We start from the raw sequence: 21450 nt of genomic DNA, 5'->3' as shown, positions 1-21450 counted from the left end.
GCTACACAGCTTAGAAGATAAAAACACAAGAAGTATTTTCTCAATTATTCATTATCAGAATTGTAAAATTTACATTACACAGCTTTATCTCCGGTATTATTGTATTAATACATTTTTTTTTTTTTTTGACATGTCCACACAAGAAAGAGGGGGGTTTCGAACTAGTAACCTCCGCTTCATAAGGCGTAGTCTCCGGCCGATTGAGCCACCTCTTGGGGACAAAAGGAAAGCTTGTGTTAATACTAAGATGAAAGCTTTGAGCAAAAGGAAAACTAAGCCCATTAAGGAAGTTCCTACAATAAACGAAAATTGAAATCAAATAAAATCCTAATTTAAAGAACGGAATCAATCAAATAAAATCTTCAACAAATAAATTCCCAACTGGGCAATCACGTCTTTCCTTCTTTGATTCTTGCCATTAATGCGCCAACTACTCATAATCTACTGGTCACAGGAGCTCTTGGAGTGGCCCCTCAGAGTGGCCTCTCGGAGGGTCTCTCGGAGTGACTTCTCAGATAACATCTCGAAATAACTTCTTGAAATGGGCCAATCACTTCCTTCCTTCGACCCCACCAGTGCGACACATCTTTTTTTCTTGTACTTCCATTCTCAAAGATTGGTTGTTATCTTTCTCAACCAATAAGGGATGCTTGACTTGAAGTCTATTGTTGGAAAGAATCCATTGTTGGGTTCCAAAGGTAAAGCTTTTCCGTCGTCACCGCAACTTGTTAATAACCGGACAACCAAGCTCTTTGACCAAGGGTAATGTTGCTCATGAATAAGCCCGCTTGTTGGCAACCCCGCCGCCACAACGAACTCCTCCCGTAAAGGCCCCTTAATTGGCAAGATGAGTCATTCGGTAATATGAGCCCCTCGACAAAGGCCTCTCGACAAGATGATCCCTTTGGTAATACGAGCCCCTTAGTAAAGGCCTCTTGTCAAGATGAATGCTTCGATGATACGAGCCCCTTGATAAGCTCTTCACAAGGCTCCAACCGCTCTCTGTACAGACCGCTATGTGCTTCTTGTTTGTGCCCAACAAGCACCGCGGGGGGGGGTACTTGTCCTACATCATTATGTTTTCATCACCTAAAACAAGAGAAAGGGTCCAAATAAAGATGAATGCTACAAATAAGTAGTGTTATTTTTATTATACATAAATATTAGATCAGAGCATTCCTAATAGCCTCATCAAATTTTACTCACCAAAGTAACTAAAAATCACTTTTCTCTATTATGGTGAGTCACGTTTTTAAAATTCTCCCAGCAGCCTCACCATTTTAACTATTTATTATCATTATTCCATTTAAATAATATTTTTTAATATTTTTTATTTTTTCTCTATTTAATTTTTTTACAAAGAATCCTTCATGTCCATTAAAGAATGACATTATCGTGTGAGAGAGATGGCCGGGGGAGATGAGAGAAGAAAATGAGAGAAAAAAGGAAAAAAGTTTACTGATCATGTGAGAGAGAAAGATAAAAAAAATTTGGTGAGTGAGTTGGTGAGGGAAAATGCCTCATCTAATTTGGTTAGTAATTTCAGTCATCAAATTTTTTTGGTTAAAATGGTGAGACTGCTGAGAGTGATTTTTCAATGTTTTTATCAAATTGGCTCACTAAAATAGTTTTTTGGTGAGGCTACTAGGAATACTCCAAAGCTAATTTAAGATATTGGAATTGTAATCCGATTTGTAAAAGAATTGTAGTACTCAAAACATTTTCCTTTTAGGTAAACAAAATGAGGAAATAAAATAAAAATACCATCCCATTTTATTCTTCTCAGCACAAGCCTTACACTAGCAAGGTACCACATACTTAACAATAATGGTTAGAGTATAGGGTAAATATATAAGTAATAAGACATGTAATTTTTCTAGACATTGGCTTTTTTGGATAATCATCTTATTCCACATCTAAAATCATTCCCCAATATTATGGCTTTTGGGAATAGCTATAACTTTTACACTAACCGAGTACATGTACCCTTTAACTTCATATATTTTAAAATTAATATTCAAATTCATAACCATAATTAAACATGGTACGGAAGCTTTTTCTTTATTCTTAGAAACCATATATTATACAATATTTGTTCAAGAAAATTCTCAAGGGAACTTCCAAAGTGAAAGGGAATGAATTGGGGTTCCCTTCCACCCAACAATTAGACATTTCCCATTCTGATCAATTGTGCAAGAACTCCTACAAGCAAACAGTTTGATGAACGAGCTAGCTTGAAATAAGGATGTCTCACTAAATCCAATTTCCACCATTCTAAACCTTGCGAAGAACACCCTCCAAACATCCATGGTTACATTTCGTACAGTCCTTTCTCTACCCTCCTTTGCTACAATGTTTCGGATCTGACCACCCAAAGCTCTTTCGATTCTCATCCTGTCCTCATCGTACTGTTTCATGCATGTCTGGAGGCCATCATTGAGGGCACTGAAATAGAACAGTGCTTCAATGAAGCGATTCACAAATGTGGGTGAATTGTGGTTTGCTTCGATCTCAATGACAACCATCATAGATGGGTTGAGGCTTTTGATAACTGTCATCAAGTTTTCCAAGCAACTAGGCCTTGACACCATTATCCTCAATATTAAGGGAGCCAAAACGATCACTGCTTCATCATCTTCAGTTTCGAATAATTCTTCTTTGACATGTTTCATGTCTGATAATAGAACTGACTTGAATGAAAAGGGCAAGTTCAAAGACTCGGCAACACTGGCTAACCTCTTGCCTGAAGAAATTGATCACAAGGCTATGGAAATATTAAAAGAATAGCGGAATAAAAGAAAATAATCACAACAGATTTACGTATGTAGTTTTGTCTATGATTTATGTCCACATATATTAAAGTCTTAGAGGCTATATTTGAAATACAATTGTATTGGTATCCTCTGTGTAACAACATTCACTACATATACAAAGTATTTCCTATATGGTATCATAGCTAAATTTGAAAAACTTCAATTTTTGTTCATCTCAAAATGGCCAACCTCCACTTCTTCCATTACCTCTTCCTCTCCTTATAATATGATCGTAATTATTAGATATTTTCTGTGTCGTGCTAGAGTTCAATAAATAGTATATTTCTGTTTATTTTATAGTTTAATAAGAAATAGATTTCTAATTCAAAATCTTTCCATATTAGAGTTGTCATAGTCTTAAAAGTCAATACCTAATTAGTCTCTTATGTAATTAGTATATAATCTATTGTTTCTCTACTTAAAGGGGAATTATCAATAAGAAAAGTATGGAGTTGATTAATTGTTTCAAAATACAATTTAGGAAGTCAAAGGCTCTTTCGAAGTAACCCATTGAAAATCACGACTCTCTCGAAATAGCGGATTTATCATTTTTTTATATTTTGTTACTAGTGAGCTCGCATCACTAGTAACAAAATTTCCTCAAAAAAAAAAAAATTAGAGGTATTTTGAAAATATATTTTGACACCCTTCTATTAGGATTTAATGAAAAATCCTAACGAATATGTGAAATTGAAAAAAAAAATTTAAAAGATATATATAATAAATTGAAAGTTTTTTAAGTTTATAGGATAATTACAAATGTGATAAAAATTTACAAAAGTTAAGTGGAGTTTCCCTATTCTTAACCATCCCTATTCTGAGCTTATTTTGTCTTATTTCTAATGAGAATACAAGTCCCTTTCAAAAAACACCATCCCTAATATTTATAAGAAAAAAGCGGTAGATAAATATATATATATATATATATATAAGGTAATGATTTGATTACCTTGTGATTGATAATCAATCGCAACGATTTGATTGCAATAAAATATATTCGAACATTACCTGTCTCCTCTATGTCTGTTGATGATCCAACAGCAGTTATCTTAAGAAGCTCAATGGGGCAATCCGGTGTTCTCTCCGCAAGAGCCTGCATCAAGATTGTCCAGTGGACTCCACACCTGATTCCCAAATCTATCAAATGGATCTTACGCTCGAAAGCTATGTTCTCGAGTATGGCTTGGATGCCTGCGAATAGTAATATTTGCGTGAAAGGAAGCTGTTTGTAAACTGTAAGGAACGTAGGAATGATGATCATTTCATTCTTTTGCTGGAATCCCTTTAAGGTGTTGACACTTGCTGGAGATTCGTTTTCAATCCTTTCTCGAAGCGCTTGAGCAAAATGAAAAACAACTCTCTGGACCGGATTAGCTCGGGCAGAAGACATCCATTCACAACGTAAAACTAGTCTGCCTGCACGATCATATTGTCGGTAGCCGACATTATCAGCCGCCGATAGAAGAAAGTGCACAAGTTCCACGTCACTTTTCTCATCCTCGGACAGACCCGAAAGAGCAAAACCAAAAGGGTGCATGGGCATGTAATTATCATCGTACATCTTTATAGAGAATTGTACGTACCTTGCTCCAGCCACCCTCATGGCTTCTTCCGTTGACAAGCCACAAGTTTCAGTATCACTAGTACTTCTTATGTCGTTTGATATTAATTCCCTCTTCCCACTTCCATAATTTCTTAGGAGCTTTAAAGAAGCTGACGACAATGGATGTTGTGTCATTTGTTGTTTATCGATCGTGTTCAACAAATTCTGAAACTGTTTTCGGCGCTTGGGGTAGTGCTGCAGTTGATCTTTCAACAAATGAGCTCCTTTCTTAGCTATGTCCTATTGATGAAATTCATATTGATCATCAGTACAGATAGGATTAGCCTCGCCTACTTCTATTAATTCAGACACGTGGATTCCATGAAAATTAAATGTTGAGAAACAGAAGAAGATATTAGCCGCCATACAAGAGCAAAAAGCCAGAAATTGACAATTGGCAATTTCATTCGATGGAGACAATGTAGTTACATTGATCTCAGAAATTGGAGAATAAATTAACCGGAAATGAAACATAGATTCCTAGGCGGCAACCATGAATGTTGATGTCTCGATATATCCATCACAGCCAGCGGCCATGCATGAAATGCCAGGGATTTGATTAAGTAAAGAGGTAGCTAGGGAAATTCATGTCTGCAGTCACAAGGAAATTTGACTGTACTTAATTGATCATGTTTTCATCGCCTAAAACAAGGAAACGGATGCAAACAGAAGATGAAAGCCTGAAAAATAAAAATAAAAATTAGAAGTAGTTTTACTAAAAACATTCCACCTAGAATTCCTAAGAAGTTCAGCCTGCTGGCTAGTACAGACAAAGTTAAAGACTAAAGGGAAAAATATAATTAACCCCCATGAAGTTGGACCTTTTTTTTTTTTTTTTTTTCGATCCGGTGTCTAATGTTTAAAAAGTGACAATCGACTTCTCCTAACTTTCAACCGCACATTGGCAAGTTTGGCTATCCGTTAGGCTTTTCCGTCTTCCTTGATTGAAAATGAACCACGTGCGTCGCACATGAGTTTTTAAGGGATGAAGTCCCCAAAATGCCCTTGAGGTACGTAAAGTGTTTAAACAAATAAAAACAGACAAAAAAAAAAGTTGAATAAAAATTGTTTTAAAAAAAAAATTGTTGAGTTTCATAAATCATTATTATTATTATAATACATCAGTGTGATTTTCTGCCTTATTATTTTGACAATGACTCTATTGCATACTGTTGCATGTGGACTTCTAATTAAATCTTTTATAAATTGCTGAGTTTACCACCTAAAGACATTTTTCATGTGTATTTTATTCACCGAGTCGTGGACTTAAAGTTTGATCTGTTTCCACATATAACACATTCTTATTTTACTGCGAACCTTTCCTTAGAGGATGGAGCTTGGGGAGCTAAGCAGGAAGTTGATGACTTTGAAAAATCTTGCCATACTGGTCTTTGAGGAGTTGGACCATGGCTTGTAGGATTGGTTGTGGTTCAAATATCCCCATGATCATTTCGGTTATAAGTTCATAGGAATTAGTTTGTGGGTGTGGTACAATGTGTTTTGTCGCACCAATTTGAGGACTTGGACATTTTTTTATTTGTGATGTTTCTTTGATTATTAGACTTGATTTGTAATATTCTAATAGTTGACTTGGTGATCAGTCTTGACCGAAATAATTAATGATCTCCCTATGTTTAAGTTATGTTATTCTAGCTACTTTAGTTTTCGCCCCGGCCGGTTGTTATGTAATATGATGTTGAAATGGCTATCTTGTTTTACAAGTAATGTACTTAGTCTTCCACTGTGAGCCCTTTGGTCAGAGGGTCCAAGATTTCTCGAAGCTTTTTTACCTAGTAAATAAGTTTGGGGAGGCATGCATACTAAGTTAATTAATGTTGGAGGCGTTACAAAATCAAATGCTATATGAAACCAAATGCTCATGTTATTTTTTATGCATGCATGATTGGATGTTTTGTGTCATTATATACCCTATTTACAGAAAGTTTCTATATAAGAAAGAAGAAGAAGTAAAGAAGGAGCATATGTTAAGGTAGAAAAATGTTTTAAGAAACTATTAGGCCTAACAAATGAGAGAAGGCACAACACGATACTAGCCTGTAATGGAGAGCACCACATTAAGAGATCGATGTTTAATTAGTTAAGTGAAAGTGTTGCTAATCACCATGTTTTTCCAAGTTGAGTGCACGATCATTAATTAGATGGTCAAGGTGCATATGCGGCCACATATGTTGCTAGGTCGTTGAAGATTGGATCGCGCAACCTCATGTATACGTGTGTAATAGTATGCAAGGCGCCATACGTAAAGTGAAGAAAGACTTTTTTACGAGTTCAGAAGTTATGGCTTCAATTGATCACTTCCATCCTTACAATTATTTTCTCATTAATTGAAAATGCAATTTAGAAAATTAATTAGTACATTACAACATTTCCATGACTTGGGAAATTTCCCTAGACACTGAAACCACATTATTTGCAAGTAGAGAACAAAGAAATTCCAATTGGCATCTATCAAGACATGAAAACCTAGTTTGACTGGAATAAACAAACCAAGAAGAAGCAACTAATCTAAAAACAAGAAAGAAGCAACTCTTAAGAGAATCAAGACCATACTAAAAAATGGATAGAATTTATTTATTTTCCCTTGTGAAACCATGATATTACACATGTTTACAGAAACACACCTACCCTCACATGCATGCTCGGATCCTCCTCTGTAATAATCGAGAGAGAATCACTTATAATCATTTATAAATCACAATCTCACTTAGTAAAGAATCAATATACGACCAGCACTCATGCATGAGTGTCATTATATATGATCTACTTATTCTACGTAAGTTATTCATCTTTTCAATATGAGATTGAAATGTTACTCAATCTCTCTAGCGGAACTTCCAAAGCGAGAGGGAATGAATTGGGCTTCCTTTCCACCCAACAATTACACATTTCCCATTCTTATCAATTGTACAAGAACTCCTACAAGCAAACCGTTTGACAACCAAACTAGCTTGGCTCAAGGCTGCCTCGCTAAACCCAATTTCCACCATCCTATACCTTGCGAAGAATGCCCTCCAAACATCCATCGTAACATTTCGAATATTCCTTTCTGCACCCTCCTCTGCAACAATGTTTCGAATCGCATCACCAAAAACTGTCTCCATTCTCATCCTGTCAGCATCGTATTGTTTCAGGCAAGTGTCAAAGCTGTCATAATATGCACTATAGAAGAACAGAGCTTCAATGAAGCGATTCAAAAAAGAGGGTGAATTATGGTTTGCTTCAGTTTCAATGACAACCATGATCGACGGATAGAGATTTCTTATCACTCTCATCAAGTTTTCCAAGCATGTAGGCCTTGAGATCATTGTCCCCAGAATATGTGGAGCGAAAAATGATGACATATTCATCATCTTTAGTTTCGAATAATTCATCCTTGACATCATTCATGTCTGGTAATAAAACTGGCTTAAACGAAAAGGGCAAGTTCAAGGACTCGGCAACATTTGCTAACCTCTTGCCTGTCTCCTCTATTCCTGTTGATCCGACAGCAGTTATCTTAAGAAGCTCAATGGGGCAATCACGTCTCTCCGCTAGAGCCTGCATCAAGATTGTCCACTGGACTCCGCACCTGTTAGGAAATAAATTAAAATATTAAATTTATTTTTTTATTAGTTTGAGCTTTTAGAACAAATGATGATTAATTAACATGGTATTCGAGAAAAAAATTATGAGTTTGAACCTTATCTTCGTTATTCAATACTGTTAGAAAAGTAATAAAAGCAGAAAAACAAAATGCTCTTAAGATGCGTTACAACGCCACTTTTCTTAAAAAATTATTTGCCCCTACCAGATGTGGTATGCAAAGGGTTACATTAAATATTTTTCTAGAATACAATGAAACTCACAAATCATCTGTTGTATAGTTTCATTTGTCCAAAACAAAACTAAATGTGAATACTTTCAGATTTTTCTATTCTAGCAAGAGACACCGAATACCAGTTATTTATGTATGTTAGATCAAAGTAGATTTGACCTTACAGTTTACTTTAGTAATGGTCTAGTAAATCCAACCTCTGGATGTACCCAAAAAGCATATTATGGTTTAAATCAAACCTCCATATTGAATGATCTTGACAGTTCAAAATTAAATTGTCATGATCAAAGCGCCAATACTAACGCCCTACAACTCACACGTGTGTCGGTGTGTGCGTCTCGTACTAGAGTATCCATAAGTGTGTTGGGCCTTTTAAATGCCAAGTTAACTATTTCTTTTCTTTTTTTTCACGGCGGATTCTCTTCATTCAATGCTTTTTAATACCTTCCATTTAAAAACAATCACAAATCACAAAATAAATATATGCATTTTGATTTAATCAATAGACCCTTTATGTCTCTTAATGTTATCTCTCGTACTGAGATACTTAATGTCGATTTACTTCTGCTTCTACTCTTTATTCTTATAAAAGAAGATTATAGTAGAATTACCGCAGAGTATCTTTATGGTCTAACTGTAAAATCGACAAGATTGAGACTTTCAACAAATGTCTCAACCATCATGCCTGTGTACCAAATTCATAGCACGCTAGACTTTTAGCTTTCTTGGTAGACGTAGCAACTATAGTCTGCAAACTGCATCTCTAGGATCTATCCTTCAATAAAAAGATATATACCTTAGAGTAGACTTTCTACTATCTACACAATTAGCAAACTCAAATCTAAACAACTAACCACCTTCAAATGGAAAGTGTATCCTTAGGTTAAGTTGTTATTCTTGGTTCCTTGCATATACCGCAAGGCTTTATTTGCAGCACTTTATTGACTCAATATACTTATTGTCAGTCATATGGTTATGTATAATGCAGACGCTTAAAACTTTTCATCTGCCCTTATTCCATACCTTTTGGGACATTAATCTGTATTTAATTAGTCCCTCTTAATTGCTACTGAAGGTGCAAATCCTTCATTCTAATTTTTTTTTTTTTTTTTTTTTTTGTCCAAAACTTTTTTCAATGTAGGCCTTCCGAGACAATGTTAATATTCTTTATGTCTCTGTGAATCTCTATGTCAAAAGACATAAGAGGTTTCACCCAAATCCTTCATTTCAAAGTTTTGTGAACTTTATGTAGCAAACCTAAATCACCACTTGCAAATATAGGACTAGAAAGATTACTGTACTCCCACTGACCTTAAGGTATATATACTAATCAACAAGGTTTTCTATAAACAATAACCTTGTAAAAAGTATCTTACCATTGAGAGATCTATCACAGCCCATAAATAGAATTCTTTAATTTGCAAGCTTTCTGACTGTTATTTATAAAACCTTTTGATTGTTTCATGTAAACCTCGTCCTTAAGATTCCTATTCAGAAAAGTTGTTTTCGCATCCACTTGATGTAGCTCTGGATAAAAAATAAGCTACTAATGCTATGATCATCTTGATGAACCATCCTTAGACACTGGAGAGAATGTTTCACGATAATCAATGCTTTCCTTATGAGTAAAACCATTGGCTACGAGTCTAGCTCGACCCTTCAGCCATGGACTTAACTCTCACTTCATGGCACTGAATCTCAATGAGGAGTTTTCTCCATTCATAGCATGTGAAAACAAATTTGGATCATCTTTATGTCCAACGTCAACATCAGACTCTGGGAGATATACAACATAATCACTAAGAATTGTTAATCTACTTATTCTATAGGATTTTCTTAATTCTACTTCCTCTGCATTTTGCAATGGGAGAATAGATTTTGAACCTGTTCTGTATGAGTTGGTTGTTCTAGAAGTGATTGTGGCTCAGGATAATCAATCTGATTTTCCTGAATACAATCAATCATCCTCTATGAGGAGGAGATTTGGCCAACTCTAGTGCTTCCTCAAATTCCAATTTATGTGAATGAGCACTCCCACTAGGTTCCGTATCCTCTATAAATTTTACAATCAACAACTCTAGGCTTATATGAAGGATAATAAAACATTAAAACCCTTTAAAGTTTACTAGATAGCTTATAAAAGATCCGCTGATTGTCCTTGAATCTAATTTCCTTAGGCGAGGATTATAAATCCTCTCTTTAGCAAGGCAACCCCATATGTGTAAATAATTTAAACTAAGCTTCCATCTATTTCATACTTTAAAAGGTGTCTTATGGACAACCTTAGATGGAATACTGTTTAACATATACACAATGGTCTTCAAAGCTTTACTCTATAAGGGTAATAGCAGATTAGTATTACTAATCATTTCCCTTTGTGTGTACCTACCTTAATACTCTATGCCTATATTAGATCTTATGATCTTCATATTGTTTCTCTTCTTCTTCCTTATAGACATTGAAAGCATTCAATACCCCAGCTTTAATATTTAGAAGATAGACATACATAAACTTTATATGGTCATCACTGAAAGAGATAAAAATATCTCTGACCATTTAGGCAATGAGTATGGAAAGGTTAACATATTTCAATGTACATGATCTCAAGAATTTTAAAAGGCTCTCTTTGGCACCTCTAATGGTCTTGTTGGTATGCTTTCCCTTATGCAATCCACACAAGTACCAAAGTCAGTAAATCACCGACTTTTATTTTCTGTATGGAGATATATTTCAATCTCTAAAGCCATAACAAAAGCATTTTTAAATTCTTAAAGACTCTACTTTACGTCAACATCACTATGCAGAAATAAACAAATAATTTTGTTTCAAAAATTGGGACGTAGGTCAATTTTAAATAGACTTTAAATAAACCCCAACCAATATTCCACCAAAAAATAAGAAAAATTTCAAGTTTAAAATAAAATTGAAATTTTTAATAAGCCAAACTAGAAAATAGATTTCAAAAAGATTATGGAATATAAATCATTTTTTGAGGTCAAAATTATAACTGAATTTTAAAATTAACCTATAGATCCCAACAAGCTCAAATTATAAACACGTGTTATCCATTTTAAAAAGGACTCTGCATTTGTGTTGACAATGTGGATTGTTAAACCATAATCAATCCACAATATATTTGATTGAGTCACTAAAAGAGATTCACGACATACTAGATATGGAGATTATCTTTATTTTAAGTCATTTCTTATACTTCATGCAATCTTTCTTTATATGCCCTTAATTTTCCTTATTTCATGAGAAATATGTATCTTGATTGCCATAATACTTTATTGGCACCTTATTCTCATGCTTTAAGTGTTGGACATGATTGCATTTATTGGTCCTTCCTTTGACATGAATAATCATGTGAACACTTTATAAATTCTCTCATATCCTTGAACACACATGGTTAGAAGTTTATTTACTAACCATTTATCCTTACGTGTGTTACAAGATAAAATTCTACACTTAGAAGAGAGAATTCAAAAAATTGAAATAGACCAACAATGACTCAAAAATCTCAATCTTTAGGGACTTAAGCTAATCTATAATATTCTTCATTCCCATAATGGGATTATAAACACTTCAGAAACTGTAAAAGGTTTGTCTTTAAAGCTTTTTCTATTAGGGTGCTGGCCAAGTTTTGTTTGAACTTACTAAATGTTCATAAACAACCTTTATAAAACTTTGGCTCTAAAACATTCAGGAATAAATCCCTGATGACTTTAGTGACATGAGATTTCATGAACATCTAACTTAAGTGATTAAATCACTCCCACCGTTCATGCTTAATAATCTCACGTGGCGTACTTAATTCCGCGGGAGTAGGTGGTTTGTCCACACGGAGTACCAAAATTTTTAACACCCCAAATGAAAAAGCATATCAATCATTTTTCGAGTCAGAAAAATATTATCATAATGTATTGGAATATAAAACCACCAAAAGGTAGAGTAACAGGAATAGCTGCAATAACCCAAAATTAAAATAAATACTTTAATGCTATGAAGTAACTTTATTTTAAATTAGCCAATGCCAATTTAAATAGTAAATTTCAACCTACCTTTGGGCAAAGGTTGCATCACGCATGAAATTTACTCTTTATTGATAAGACTAATAAATTTAAATATTAATAAATAAAATTCTTCGTACCTTTGGGCAACCGAAAGAAATTTTACTTTTAATACTAAATTTGTTATCTCATTCTAATTATGTAATAAAAATAAAAACTTCCCTTTGGAGATAGGTAATTAAATTTATGAGTTAATTACAATACGATGTTAATTTTTCTATATGAAGTTCATGTGTACGATCCTTATGCAATTATTACAAAATTAGGATGCTTTGGCTCTCCCAAAATCATAATAATCACGCTGTAATTCATGAACATCTAATAAATCTTTATGAGGTTCATGCGTGTGATCCTGATGTAATTATCATACAAAAATGGGATGCTTTGGCTCTCCCATAATTATTATGATAATTACGTGTGTGTAATCTTGATGCAATTGTCATTCAAAATTGGGATGCTGTGGCTCCCCAAAATCATTATGATAATTGCGACTTCATTAACATCTAACAACTTTATAGATGCCCCCTTAATAGCCCCAGGAATATAACAAACCAATACCTAAATGGGGTAAACAGCATTTTCCAAGGTGCAAGCAGATGAGCTCCCAGGAAAGTGAGGGGGGTCACACCGGACACACTTAAATCCCAAGACTTTCCTTGCCAGAACTTTCCCCGACATTGCATTCTTAGATATTACTGTAAACACACCAGTATATATGGTATTGTTAATTATTCTTAGGTCTAGGCATCAAGCAATTTATATTTAAACAATTTAAAATATATATTCCTCAATTCATGTATTAAATAAACAATAATTTTAATACACAGTACTGTAAATAATAAAGGGAATAAAACTTTAATATGATGACATAATAAAACACATGGCCTAATGGTTTAGTAAGTGGCCAAGGCCCTTTACACCTGGTGAACCCAGGTTCTAAACACCATAAGGCCTAAATTCCCCTTTTAAAAAGAACTTGATGGGTTATTGAAAAGGGTTGCTGTATTGGGCTGACCCAATTGGGTTAACCCACTTAATTTGGGTTGGGTATCTGTATTGGGCTACTATATTGGGTTGGGCTTCTGGGTCACAAGACTCCAAATGGGCTACTGTATTTGGGCAATTGGGTCAACTCACTTAATCGGGTCAGGCCTCTGGGTCTATGTATAGTGCTGGCCCAAACTAGGTCAGCCCACTTAAATGGCCCAAAACTACATAGGTTTTAAAAAACCCTACCCGAAAATATATCCAACCCAAAAACTTTAATGGGTCGAAACCCTACCCAGTCACCAACCAACCCGACCCGTAATGTTCCAGATGGGTTGAAAACCCTAAAAATGGAACCTTAGCCGCCACCTCTTTATGAAAATACCCATATCAAAATTACAACAACTCAAAATTAGGCAGTATATCATAATACACAGAATAGTGATAAAACAAAAAATAGTTTTATCAAATTTATGGGTTTTCACAAACAGTACGTGAACAACAAATATTCACAAAATAATCGCTAATGCGTTTCTATCATGTCACAAAAGACGAAATATTGCTCAAACAATATTGACAAACAGAAGTGAACAATACCAAATAGAATATACTTGATTCAATATTGATAACCAATAGTAAAATTATACGCTAAGCAAAATAGCACAGAGGATGGCTCTGATACCACATGTTAGAAATAATCAACATATTATTTAATCTAACATGCGCAGCGGAAAACGAATAAACAGGATTCAGGCTTACCTCTAGCCATGTTTGCTCAAGCGTCTCCACGATCCATCTGAAGAACAAGAAAGATTATTTGAGGGATCTTCTAACCTATGCCTATTGCTTGATGGCTGTACTGATGGTGTACACAGGCACTCTATTTATAGGCTAGGTTAGGGACTCTCAAAATGGTAAACACCGTATTTGTTTCCTTCCATCAAGGAAACAATATCGTTAATTGATTTTAAAATCAATTAACCGATTCCATATTTACGGTAATCTAAATTAATAGAAATAACGATAATACCGATTCCATATTTACGGTAATCTAAATTAATGGAAATATCCATAATGCCGTATATGTTTATTGAAAAAATAATAAACATAGTAAATACCGTAAATGTGATATAAAGGCCACAACCAAAAAGGAATAATATATTACATATATACCCTATTTACAGAAAGTTTCTATATAAGAAAGAAGAAGAAGTAAAGAAGGAGCATATGTTAAGGTAGAAAAATGTTTTAAGAAACTATTAGGCCTAACAAATGAGAGAAGGCACAACACGATACTAGAGCTGTAATGGAGAGCACCACATTAAGAGATGTTTAATTAGTTAAGTGAAAGTGTTGCTAATCACCATGTTTTTCCAAGTTGAGTGCACGATCATTAATTAGATGGTCAAGTTGCACATGCGGCCACATATGTTGCTAGGTCGTTGAAGATTGGATCGCGCAACCTCATGTATACGTGTGTAATAGTATGCAAGGCGCCATACGTAAAGTGAAGAAAGACTTTTTTACGAGTTCAGAAGTTATGGCTTCAATTGATCACTTCCATCCTTACAATTATTTTCTCATTGAAAATGCAATTTAGAAAATTAATTAGTACATTACAACATTTCCATGACTTGGGAAATTTCCCTAGACACTGAAACCACATTATTTGCAAGTAGAGAACAAAGAAATTCCAATTGGCATCTATCAAGACATGAAAACCTAGTTTGACTGGAATAAACAAACCAAGAAGAAGCAACTAATCTAAAAACAAAAAAGAAGCAACTCTTAAGAGAATCAAGACCATACTAAAAAATGGATAGAATTTATTTATTTTCCCTTGTGAAACCATGATATTACACATGTTTACAGAAACACACCTACTCGATCTCACATGCATGCTCGGATCCTCCTCTGTAATAATCGAGAGAGAATCACTTATAATCATTTATAAATCACAATCTCACTTAGTAAAGAACCAATATACGACCAGCACTCATGCATGAGTGTCATTATATATGATCTACTTATTCTACGTAAGTTATTCATCTTTTCAATATGAGATTGAAATGTTATTCAATCTCTCTAGCGGAACTTCCAAAGCGAGAGGGAATGAATTGGGCTTCCTTTCCACCCAACAATTACACATTTCCCATTCTTATCAATTGTACAAGAACTCCTACAAGCAAACCGTTTGACAACCAAACTAGCTTGGCTCAAGGCTGCCTCGCTAAACCCAATTTCCACCATCCTATACCTTGCGAAGAATGCCCTCCAAACATCCATCGTAACATTTCGAATATTCCTTTCTGCACCCTCCTCTGCAACAATGTTTCGAATCGCATCACCAAAAACTGTCTCCATTCTCATCCTGTCAGCATCGTATTGTTTCAGGCAAGTGTCAAAGCTGTCATAATATGCACTATAGAAGAACAGAGCTTCAATGAAGCGATTCAAAAAAGAGGGTGAATTATGGTTTGCTTCGGTTTCAATGACAACCATGATCGACGGATAGAGATTTCTTATCACTCTCATCAAGTTTTCCAAGCATGTAGGCCTTGAGATCATTGTCCCCAGAATATGTGGAGCGAAAATGATGACATATTCATCATCTTCAGTTTCGAATAATTCATCCTTGACATCATTCATGTCTGGTAATAAAACTGGCTTAAACGAAAAGGGCAAGTTCAAGGACTCGGCAACATTTGCTAACCTCTTGCCTGTCTCCTCTATTCCTGTTGATCCGACAGCAGTTATCTTAAGAAGCTCAATGGGGCAATCACGTCTCTCCGCTAGAGCCTGCATCAAGATTGTCCACTGGACTCCGCACCTGTTAGGAAATAAATTAAAATATTAAATTTATTTTTTTATTAGTTTGAGCTTTTAGAACAAATGATGATTAATTAACATGGTATTCGAGAAAAAAATTATAAGTTCGAACCTTATCTTTGTCATTCAATACTGTTAGAAAAGTAATAAAAGCAGAAAAACAAAATGCTCCTAAGATGCGTTACAACACCACTTTTTTTAAGAAATTATTTGCCCCTACCAGATGTACGTGGTATGCAAAGGGTTACATTAAATATTTTTCTAGAATACAATGAAACTCACAAATCATCTGTTGTATAGTTTCATTTGTCCAAAACAAAACTAAATGTGAATACTTTCAGATTTTTCTATTCTAGCAAGAGACACCGAATACCAGTTATTTATGTATGTTAGATCAAAGTAGATTTGACCTTACAGTTTACTTTAGCAATGGTCTAGTAAATCCAACCTCTGGATGTACCCAAAAAGCATATTATGGTTTAAATCAAACCTCCATATTAAATGATCTTGACAGTTCAAAATTAAATTGTCATGATCAAAGCGCCAATACTAATGCTCTACAACTCACACGTGTGTGCGTCTCGTACTAGAGTATCCATAAGTGTGTTGGGCCTTTTAAATGCCAAGTTAACTATTTCTTTTCTTTTTTTTCACGACGGATTCTCTTCATTCAATGCTTTTTAATACCTTCCATTTAAATACAATCACAAATCACAAAATAAATATATGCATTTTGATTTTGAAAATGCTTTAACATTTTGTAGTTCTATTTTAATTAAATATTTTACGTATTGGATTTAACAATATTACCTGATTCCGATATCTATCAAATGGATTTTACGCTGGAATGCTATCTTCTCCACTATGGCTTGGATTCCTGTGAACAGCAAGATTTGCGTGAAAGGAATCTGTTTGTAAACCGTAAGGAATGGGAGATGGCTACTGATGATAAAACCCTGAAAGATTTCATCAATATTTGGCTCAAATACTCCCTTCCCTGTGGCCCTTCCTATTTCCTTTTCGATCCTCTCTTGAAGCGCTTCAGCAAAACGAAAAACAACTCTCTGGACAGGATTAGCTTTGGCAGACGAAATCCATTCACAGCGTAAAAGCAGTCTGCTCGCACGATCATATTGTCGGTAGCTCACCTTCTCAGCCGCGGCAAGAAGAAGGTGGGCAAGCTCCACATCTCTCGTCTCATCCTCCGACAGACCGGCGGCCGAGAGGGCAAAACCAAAAGGATGCCCGGGCATTAAATAATCATCGGACATCTGGGTCGGGAATTGTACGTACCTTGCTCCGGCCACCCTCATGATTTCTTCGGTTGACAATCTGTGGCTGACAGCAGGAGTACTTTCATGAGCACTTTTGTCGCTTAATATAATTTCCCCCTTCAACTTCTTGAACCCATTTCCATACTTTCTTAGCAGCTCAAAAGAAGCTAAAGAAGATGGATCTCTGGTTGGGATTTGCGCAAGCTCTGTAGGTGGGAAAACAGAGTCGAAGTGAAATTCATCCAATATCACATCATTTGAAATGGGTTGATCTTTCAACAAATGGGCTCCTCCATATTCAACAGTAGAGATGGGATTAGCCTCTTCTACTTCCATTTCAAACAAAATGGTGTGTTTTTTGTTCTCTTTGTACACTGCTTTGTCTTTCTCAAAGTCTTCAGGAGAATTAAGCACAACTGCCTTGGATTCTATGATTCAATCACAATCAACCGTTATATAATATCGACCCAAAGATATAGATTATCTGCTAAGCTCTCGGCTTAACAAAATAATAATTCGGGAAAATTTTATCTCTTGAATCAATATTGTAACTATTATTTGTTCAACTTATTACTGTTGGTTTGGGTTTACAATTTTAAAAACTGTGATTTCAAAATAACATTTTTAAAATCTGTGATTTGAAATTTTGATTTTTATAAACGCAGTTAAACGTTTGATAAAATTGCAGTTTAGGATCCTCTCAAATTATTTGTTCGAATTTGAGAGAATTCGGACAAGTGATTGTGAGAAACCACTTATGAAACCTACTTGACTTAATAAAAATTAGGCTGCCCAACAACTTATCCGGTTAGGTGAGTCCCATAAGTAGTATCTCACAATCACCTGCTCGAATTCTCTTAAATTCAGAAAAAATAATTTGGAAGGATCTTGATTCCATAATTACGTCTTCATTCCATCCATTTTAATGTCTTTGGCTAATGAAAGAGTCTTGTAATTAATTACAACCGATTAATTGATAGTTGAAAAGGATTAAGAGTGCGTTTGTGATTGTAATTTCGTAAACAAAAAGTACGATTTTAAATCAAATCACGAAAAATTAATCGTTTGAGAATTGCGTTTTATTAAAAATTACGATTTGAAAAAGCATATTTCTGTTTTTTCAAATCGGAGACAATGGGTTGCTAACCTGTGATTTTAAACATCAATGCCAAGGATTTGATTAAATGCTATAGTCTATAGAATATGCTTAATTCATATTGTTTTCATCGCCTAAAACAAGGGAAAGGATCCAAACAGAAGATGAAAGCTATACAAATAATTAGTATTATTTATACGAAAAACATCCCACCTAATATTAATGTTCCTTTCAAGTTCACCCTGCTGGCCATTGAAGACAAAGTTTAAGAAAATGAAATAAGAGAATTATACTCTCTCTCTCTATATATATATATACAACAAATTAAGACAACTTCGTAGACATGCTTAAACAGATGTTTATTAGAAAGCACAAAAGGGGAGGAAAAACTGAACACAAACCAACCTCATGGCTACACGTATGAGTAATTGATGCTTTCCTCTTATAACAAAGTCTTATTAGCTAACTATATTTCACTCAAACAAATAACTCACAAATATAATTTTTCATTCCAATATCATTCTTTCTCCATATATTGAAGTACAATATGAAGTTCACTTTAATAGATTTACTGGCTAAACCTTAATTATAAGATAAATGATTGTTGTACAACTCTAATAATTTTTTATTTTTATTTTTTATTTTTATTTTTTTATGATAAACTATTGAATCTGTTTTTCTTCATGTGAACCCTAAATATCCAATAGTCGTTGATCTTAAAAAAAATTGTTGGAGTTGTACGAAAGTTATGTAATAAACATTACTCTAACCATAACCCTAATTTAATTGACTTTGGGCTAAGCACATTATTGAATTATAAAATAACACTTTGTCTCTTAAAAATTAAATAAAAAAATATAAAACTAAATACAAATAACCTAATGAACTCATAAGACCTAAATAAAACTATAGAACCCACTTAACTTTGTTTCCTCTAGTAATTGAGAAATAAAAATGTGGTCTATAGAATTTCTCATACACGGGCATAGGTGTGTGAAATCCATTGTTTACAAATATAGCATTATATGCAGGGGTGATTGTGACGTCTCACATCGCCTGGGAATGAGGATGTGCTTATATGTATAAATGCACCATTTATGACACAACGCGTTTTAAAGCCGTGATGGCAATGAACCTATCAGAACTCCGCAGTTAAGCGAGCCACTGCGAGAGCAATCCCAGGATGGGTGATCTCCTGGGAAGTCTGGTATGGGGAGCCAAAAGCGGACAATATTGTGTCATTGGGGGTAGGTCGTTACAAATGGTATCAGAGCCATTACCCAGTCTGAGATGGTGGGAGCGTGCACAAGCCCAAGAGGGTTGCCGGCGGGCACTCGCTGGGATGCCAAGAATGGGGTGATCCCATGAGGGTCGCCAGCGAGGACGCTGGGTCCAAAGGGGGGGTGATTGTGACGTCCCACATCGCCTGGGAATGAGGATGTGCTTATATGTATAAATGCACCCTTTATGACACAACACGTTTTAAAGCCGTGATGGCAATGAACCTATCAGAACTCCGCAGTTAAGCGAGCCGCTGCGAGAGCAATCCCAGGATGGGTGACCTCCTGGGAAGTCTGGTATGGGGAGCCAAAAGCGGACAATATTGTGTCATTGGGGGTGGGTCGTTACAGTGGAACTACCCCTAGCCTTGAGGTCCTAGGCCCCTCCAAAATTTAAAAAAGTCTCAAAAATTTGGAAAATTTCTTCTCAATTTTAGGTTTTTTTATTTTTTATTTTTTATGAAATGAACCTCTCAAAATTAATTTTTACCCCAAAATTTTTATTTATTTAGTTTTGTCCCCTCCCTGTAAAATTCTAGCACTGCCGCCCCTGATTATATGTTTGAGTTTGGATTCATTTATGTATAAAATCTCAAAATTAGAACTAAACTTGACTTGTTTGCTAATTAAATGAATATAAATATGTTTTCGTCCGTACCAATCAAGCGCAAACTATATATATCTATGAATGAGAATCTTAAATAAAAACTTAACATTGTTAGGAATTAGTTTGGTGAATTTGGTGTCCAAATAGGCAAATTGTTAGAATGTTAAACTTGTAAGTTTGGGTGTAATTTGGCCTTTGTTTGTTGGAACCATTTGGACTGGTTCGAACAATGTGGATAACTGACTTCCAAAATAGAAATGTCCATTCGGTAGGCCGTTCGTTGATGGGTCCGAACCGGTCCGAAGAGTCGGAGACCTTTGCCATGCATTCCCTAAGGGGTCCTAATGGGAGTTGTATGATGAATTAATGGTGGTACATGGTTGTGTGTAGCCCCGCCAATCTCCATGAGCATCCTAATTAAGTTAGAATTGTCAAGAGCTTGGGAACCTTCGAACAGGTCAAATCTTTATTGTATGGTGAAGGGAAAAAGTTCATCAATGTTTTTGCCTAAAGGATAAAAAAAATGTGGCTTTTGAGCCTAGGATGTCGATATCGACTTTCACTCACTCTCCACTTGAATTGAAAGTTATTAATTTTAGGTAAAGCATCTCAAACAGACACAATCAATTAGTCTAATTAGTTGCTCGGAGAAAGTTAGCGAAGTACGAGTGCTCAATTAATTTTGATTCGATATTTGGGCTTTTTTTTGTTTGAATGAATCTTGAATCCCTTGCTTGTTCGTTTATACTTTAGTTGTATGATTAGAGCAACATGCTCTCTCTCAATGATTATTAACTAATTATGAATGATTTTATATATATATATATATATATATATATATATATATATATAAAATAAATAAGTAAATAAAAGAAGAAGAAAGTAGAGAACAAAGAAAATCTAGTTGATGTCTATCGAAAACCGGAGAATTCTAGTTGACATGCTTGCCTAGAAGGTAACTGAAATTAATAAACAAGAGCCAAGAGGCTTAGAAATGGATAGAAGTTCTTTTAATTCTTCAGAAAACATAATATTACAATTAAGGAAATAAATTGG

At 34.9% G+C, this 21450-nt stretch overlaps 2 protein-coding genes across 2 annotated transcripts; both read right to left on the bottom strand.

Moving 5' to 3' along the window:
- Positions 1-2108: 2108 nt before the first annotated feature.
- Positions 2109-7980, bottom strand: LOC133851482 (DELLA protein RGL1-like). Its single transcript, XM_062287919.1, has 4 exons — positions 7674-7980; positions 7320-7612; positions 3822-4656; positions 2109-2743 (listed from the first exon to the last, which is right to left on the bottom strand). The coding sequence occupies exons 1-4, from the start codon at positions 7978-7980 to the stop codon at positions 2109-2111; spliced, it is 2070 nt and encodes a 689-aa protein (XP_062143903.1).
- A 7193-nt stretch (positions 7981-15173) lies between these two features.
- LOC133852472 (DELLA protein RGL2-like) lies at positions 15174-17896 on the bottom strand. Its single transcript, XM_062289238.1, has 2 exons — positions 16948-17896; positions 15174-16138 (listed from the first exon to the last, which is right to left on the bottom strand). Exons 1-2 carry the CDS (start codon positions 17745-17747, stop codon positions 15394-15396), a joined length of 1545 nt encoding a protein of 514 aa, XP_062145222.1. The 5' UTR covers positions 17748-17896; the 3' UTR covers positions 15174-15393.
- Positions 17897-21450: the final 3554 nt, after the last annotated feature.

The sequence above is a fragment of the Alnus glutinosa genome, chromosome 12, assembly GCF_958979055.1.
Source record: "Alnus glutinosa chromosome 12, dhAlnGlut1.1, whole genome shotgun sequence".
NCBI lineage: Eukaryota > Viridiplantae > Streptophyta > Magnoliopsida > Fagales > Betulaceae > Alnus > Alnus glutinosa.
The sequence above is the reverse complement of the archived record's forward strand: the minus strand, read 5'-3'. Positions and strand labels throughout refer to the sequence as shown.

What these genes read in the sequence shown, in the direction of transcription:
- LOC133851482 (XM_062287919.1), bottom strand. Translation starts at nt 7,980, where the DNA reads ATGCAGGCTCTAGCGGAGAGACGTGATTGCCCCATTGAGCTTCTTAAG. An exon ending in ATCTCTATCCGTCGATCATG is followed by an intron (nt 7,613 to 7,673) that starts GTTGTCATTGAA and finishes GCTTCATTGAAG; the next exon opens with CTCTGTTCTTCTATAGTGCA. An exon ending in AACAGACATAGAGGAGACAG is followed by an intron (nt 2,744 to 3,821) that starts GTAATGTTCGAA and finishes CAATTTCTTCAG; the next exon opens with GCAAGAGGTTAGCCAGTGTT.
- LOC133852472 (XM_062289238.1), bottom strand. Translation starts at nt 17,747, where the DNA reads ATGGAAGTAGAAGAGGCTAATCCCATCTCTACTGTTGAATATGGAGGA. An exon ending in TTGATAGATATCGGAATCAG is followed by an intron (nt 16,139 to 16,947) that starts GTAATATTGTTA and finishes ATTTCCTAACAG; the next exon opens with GTGCGGAGTCCAGTGGACAA.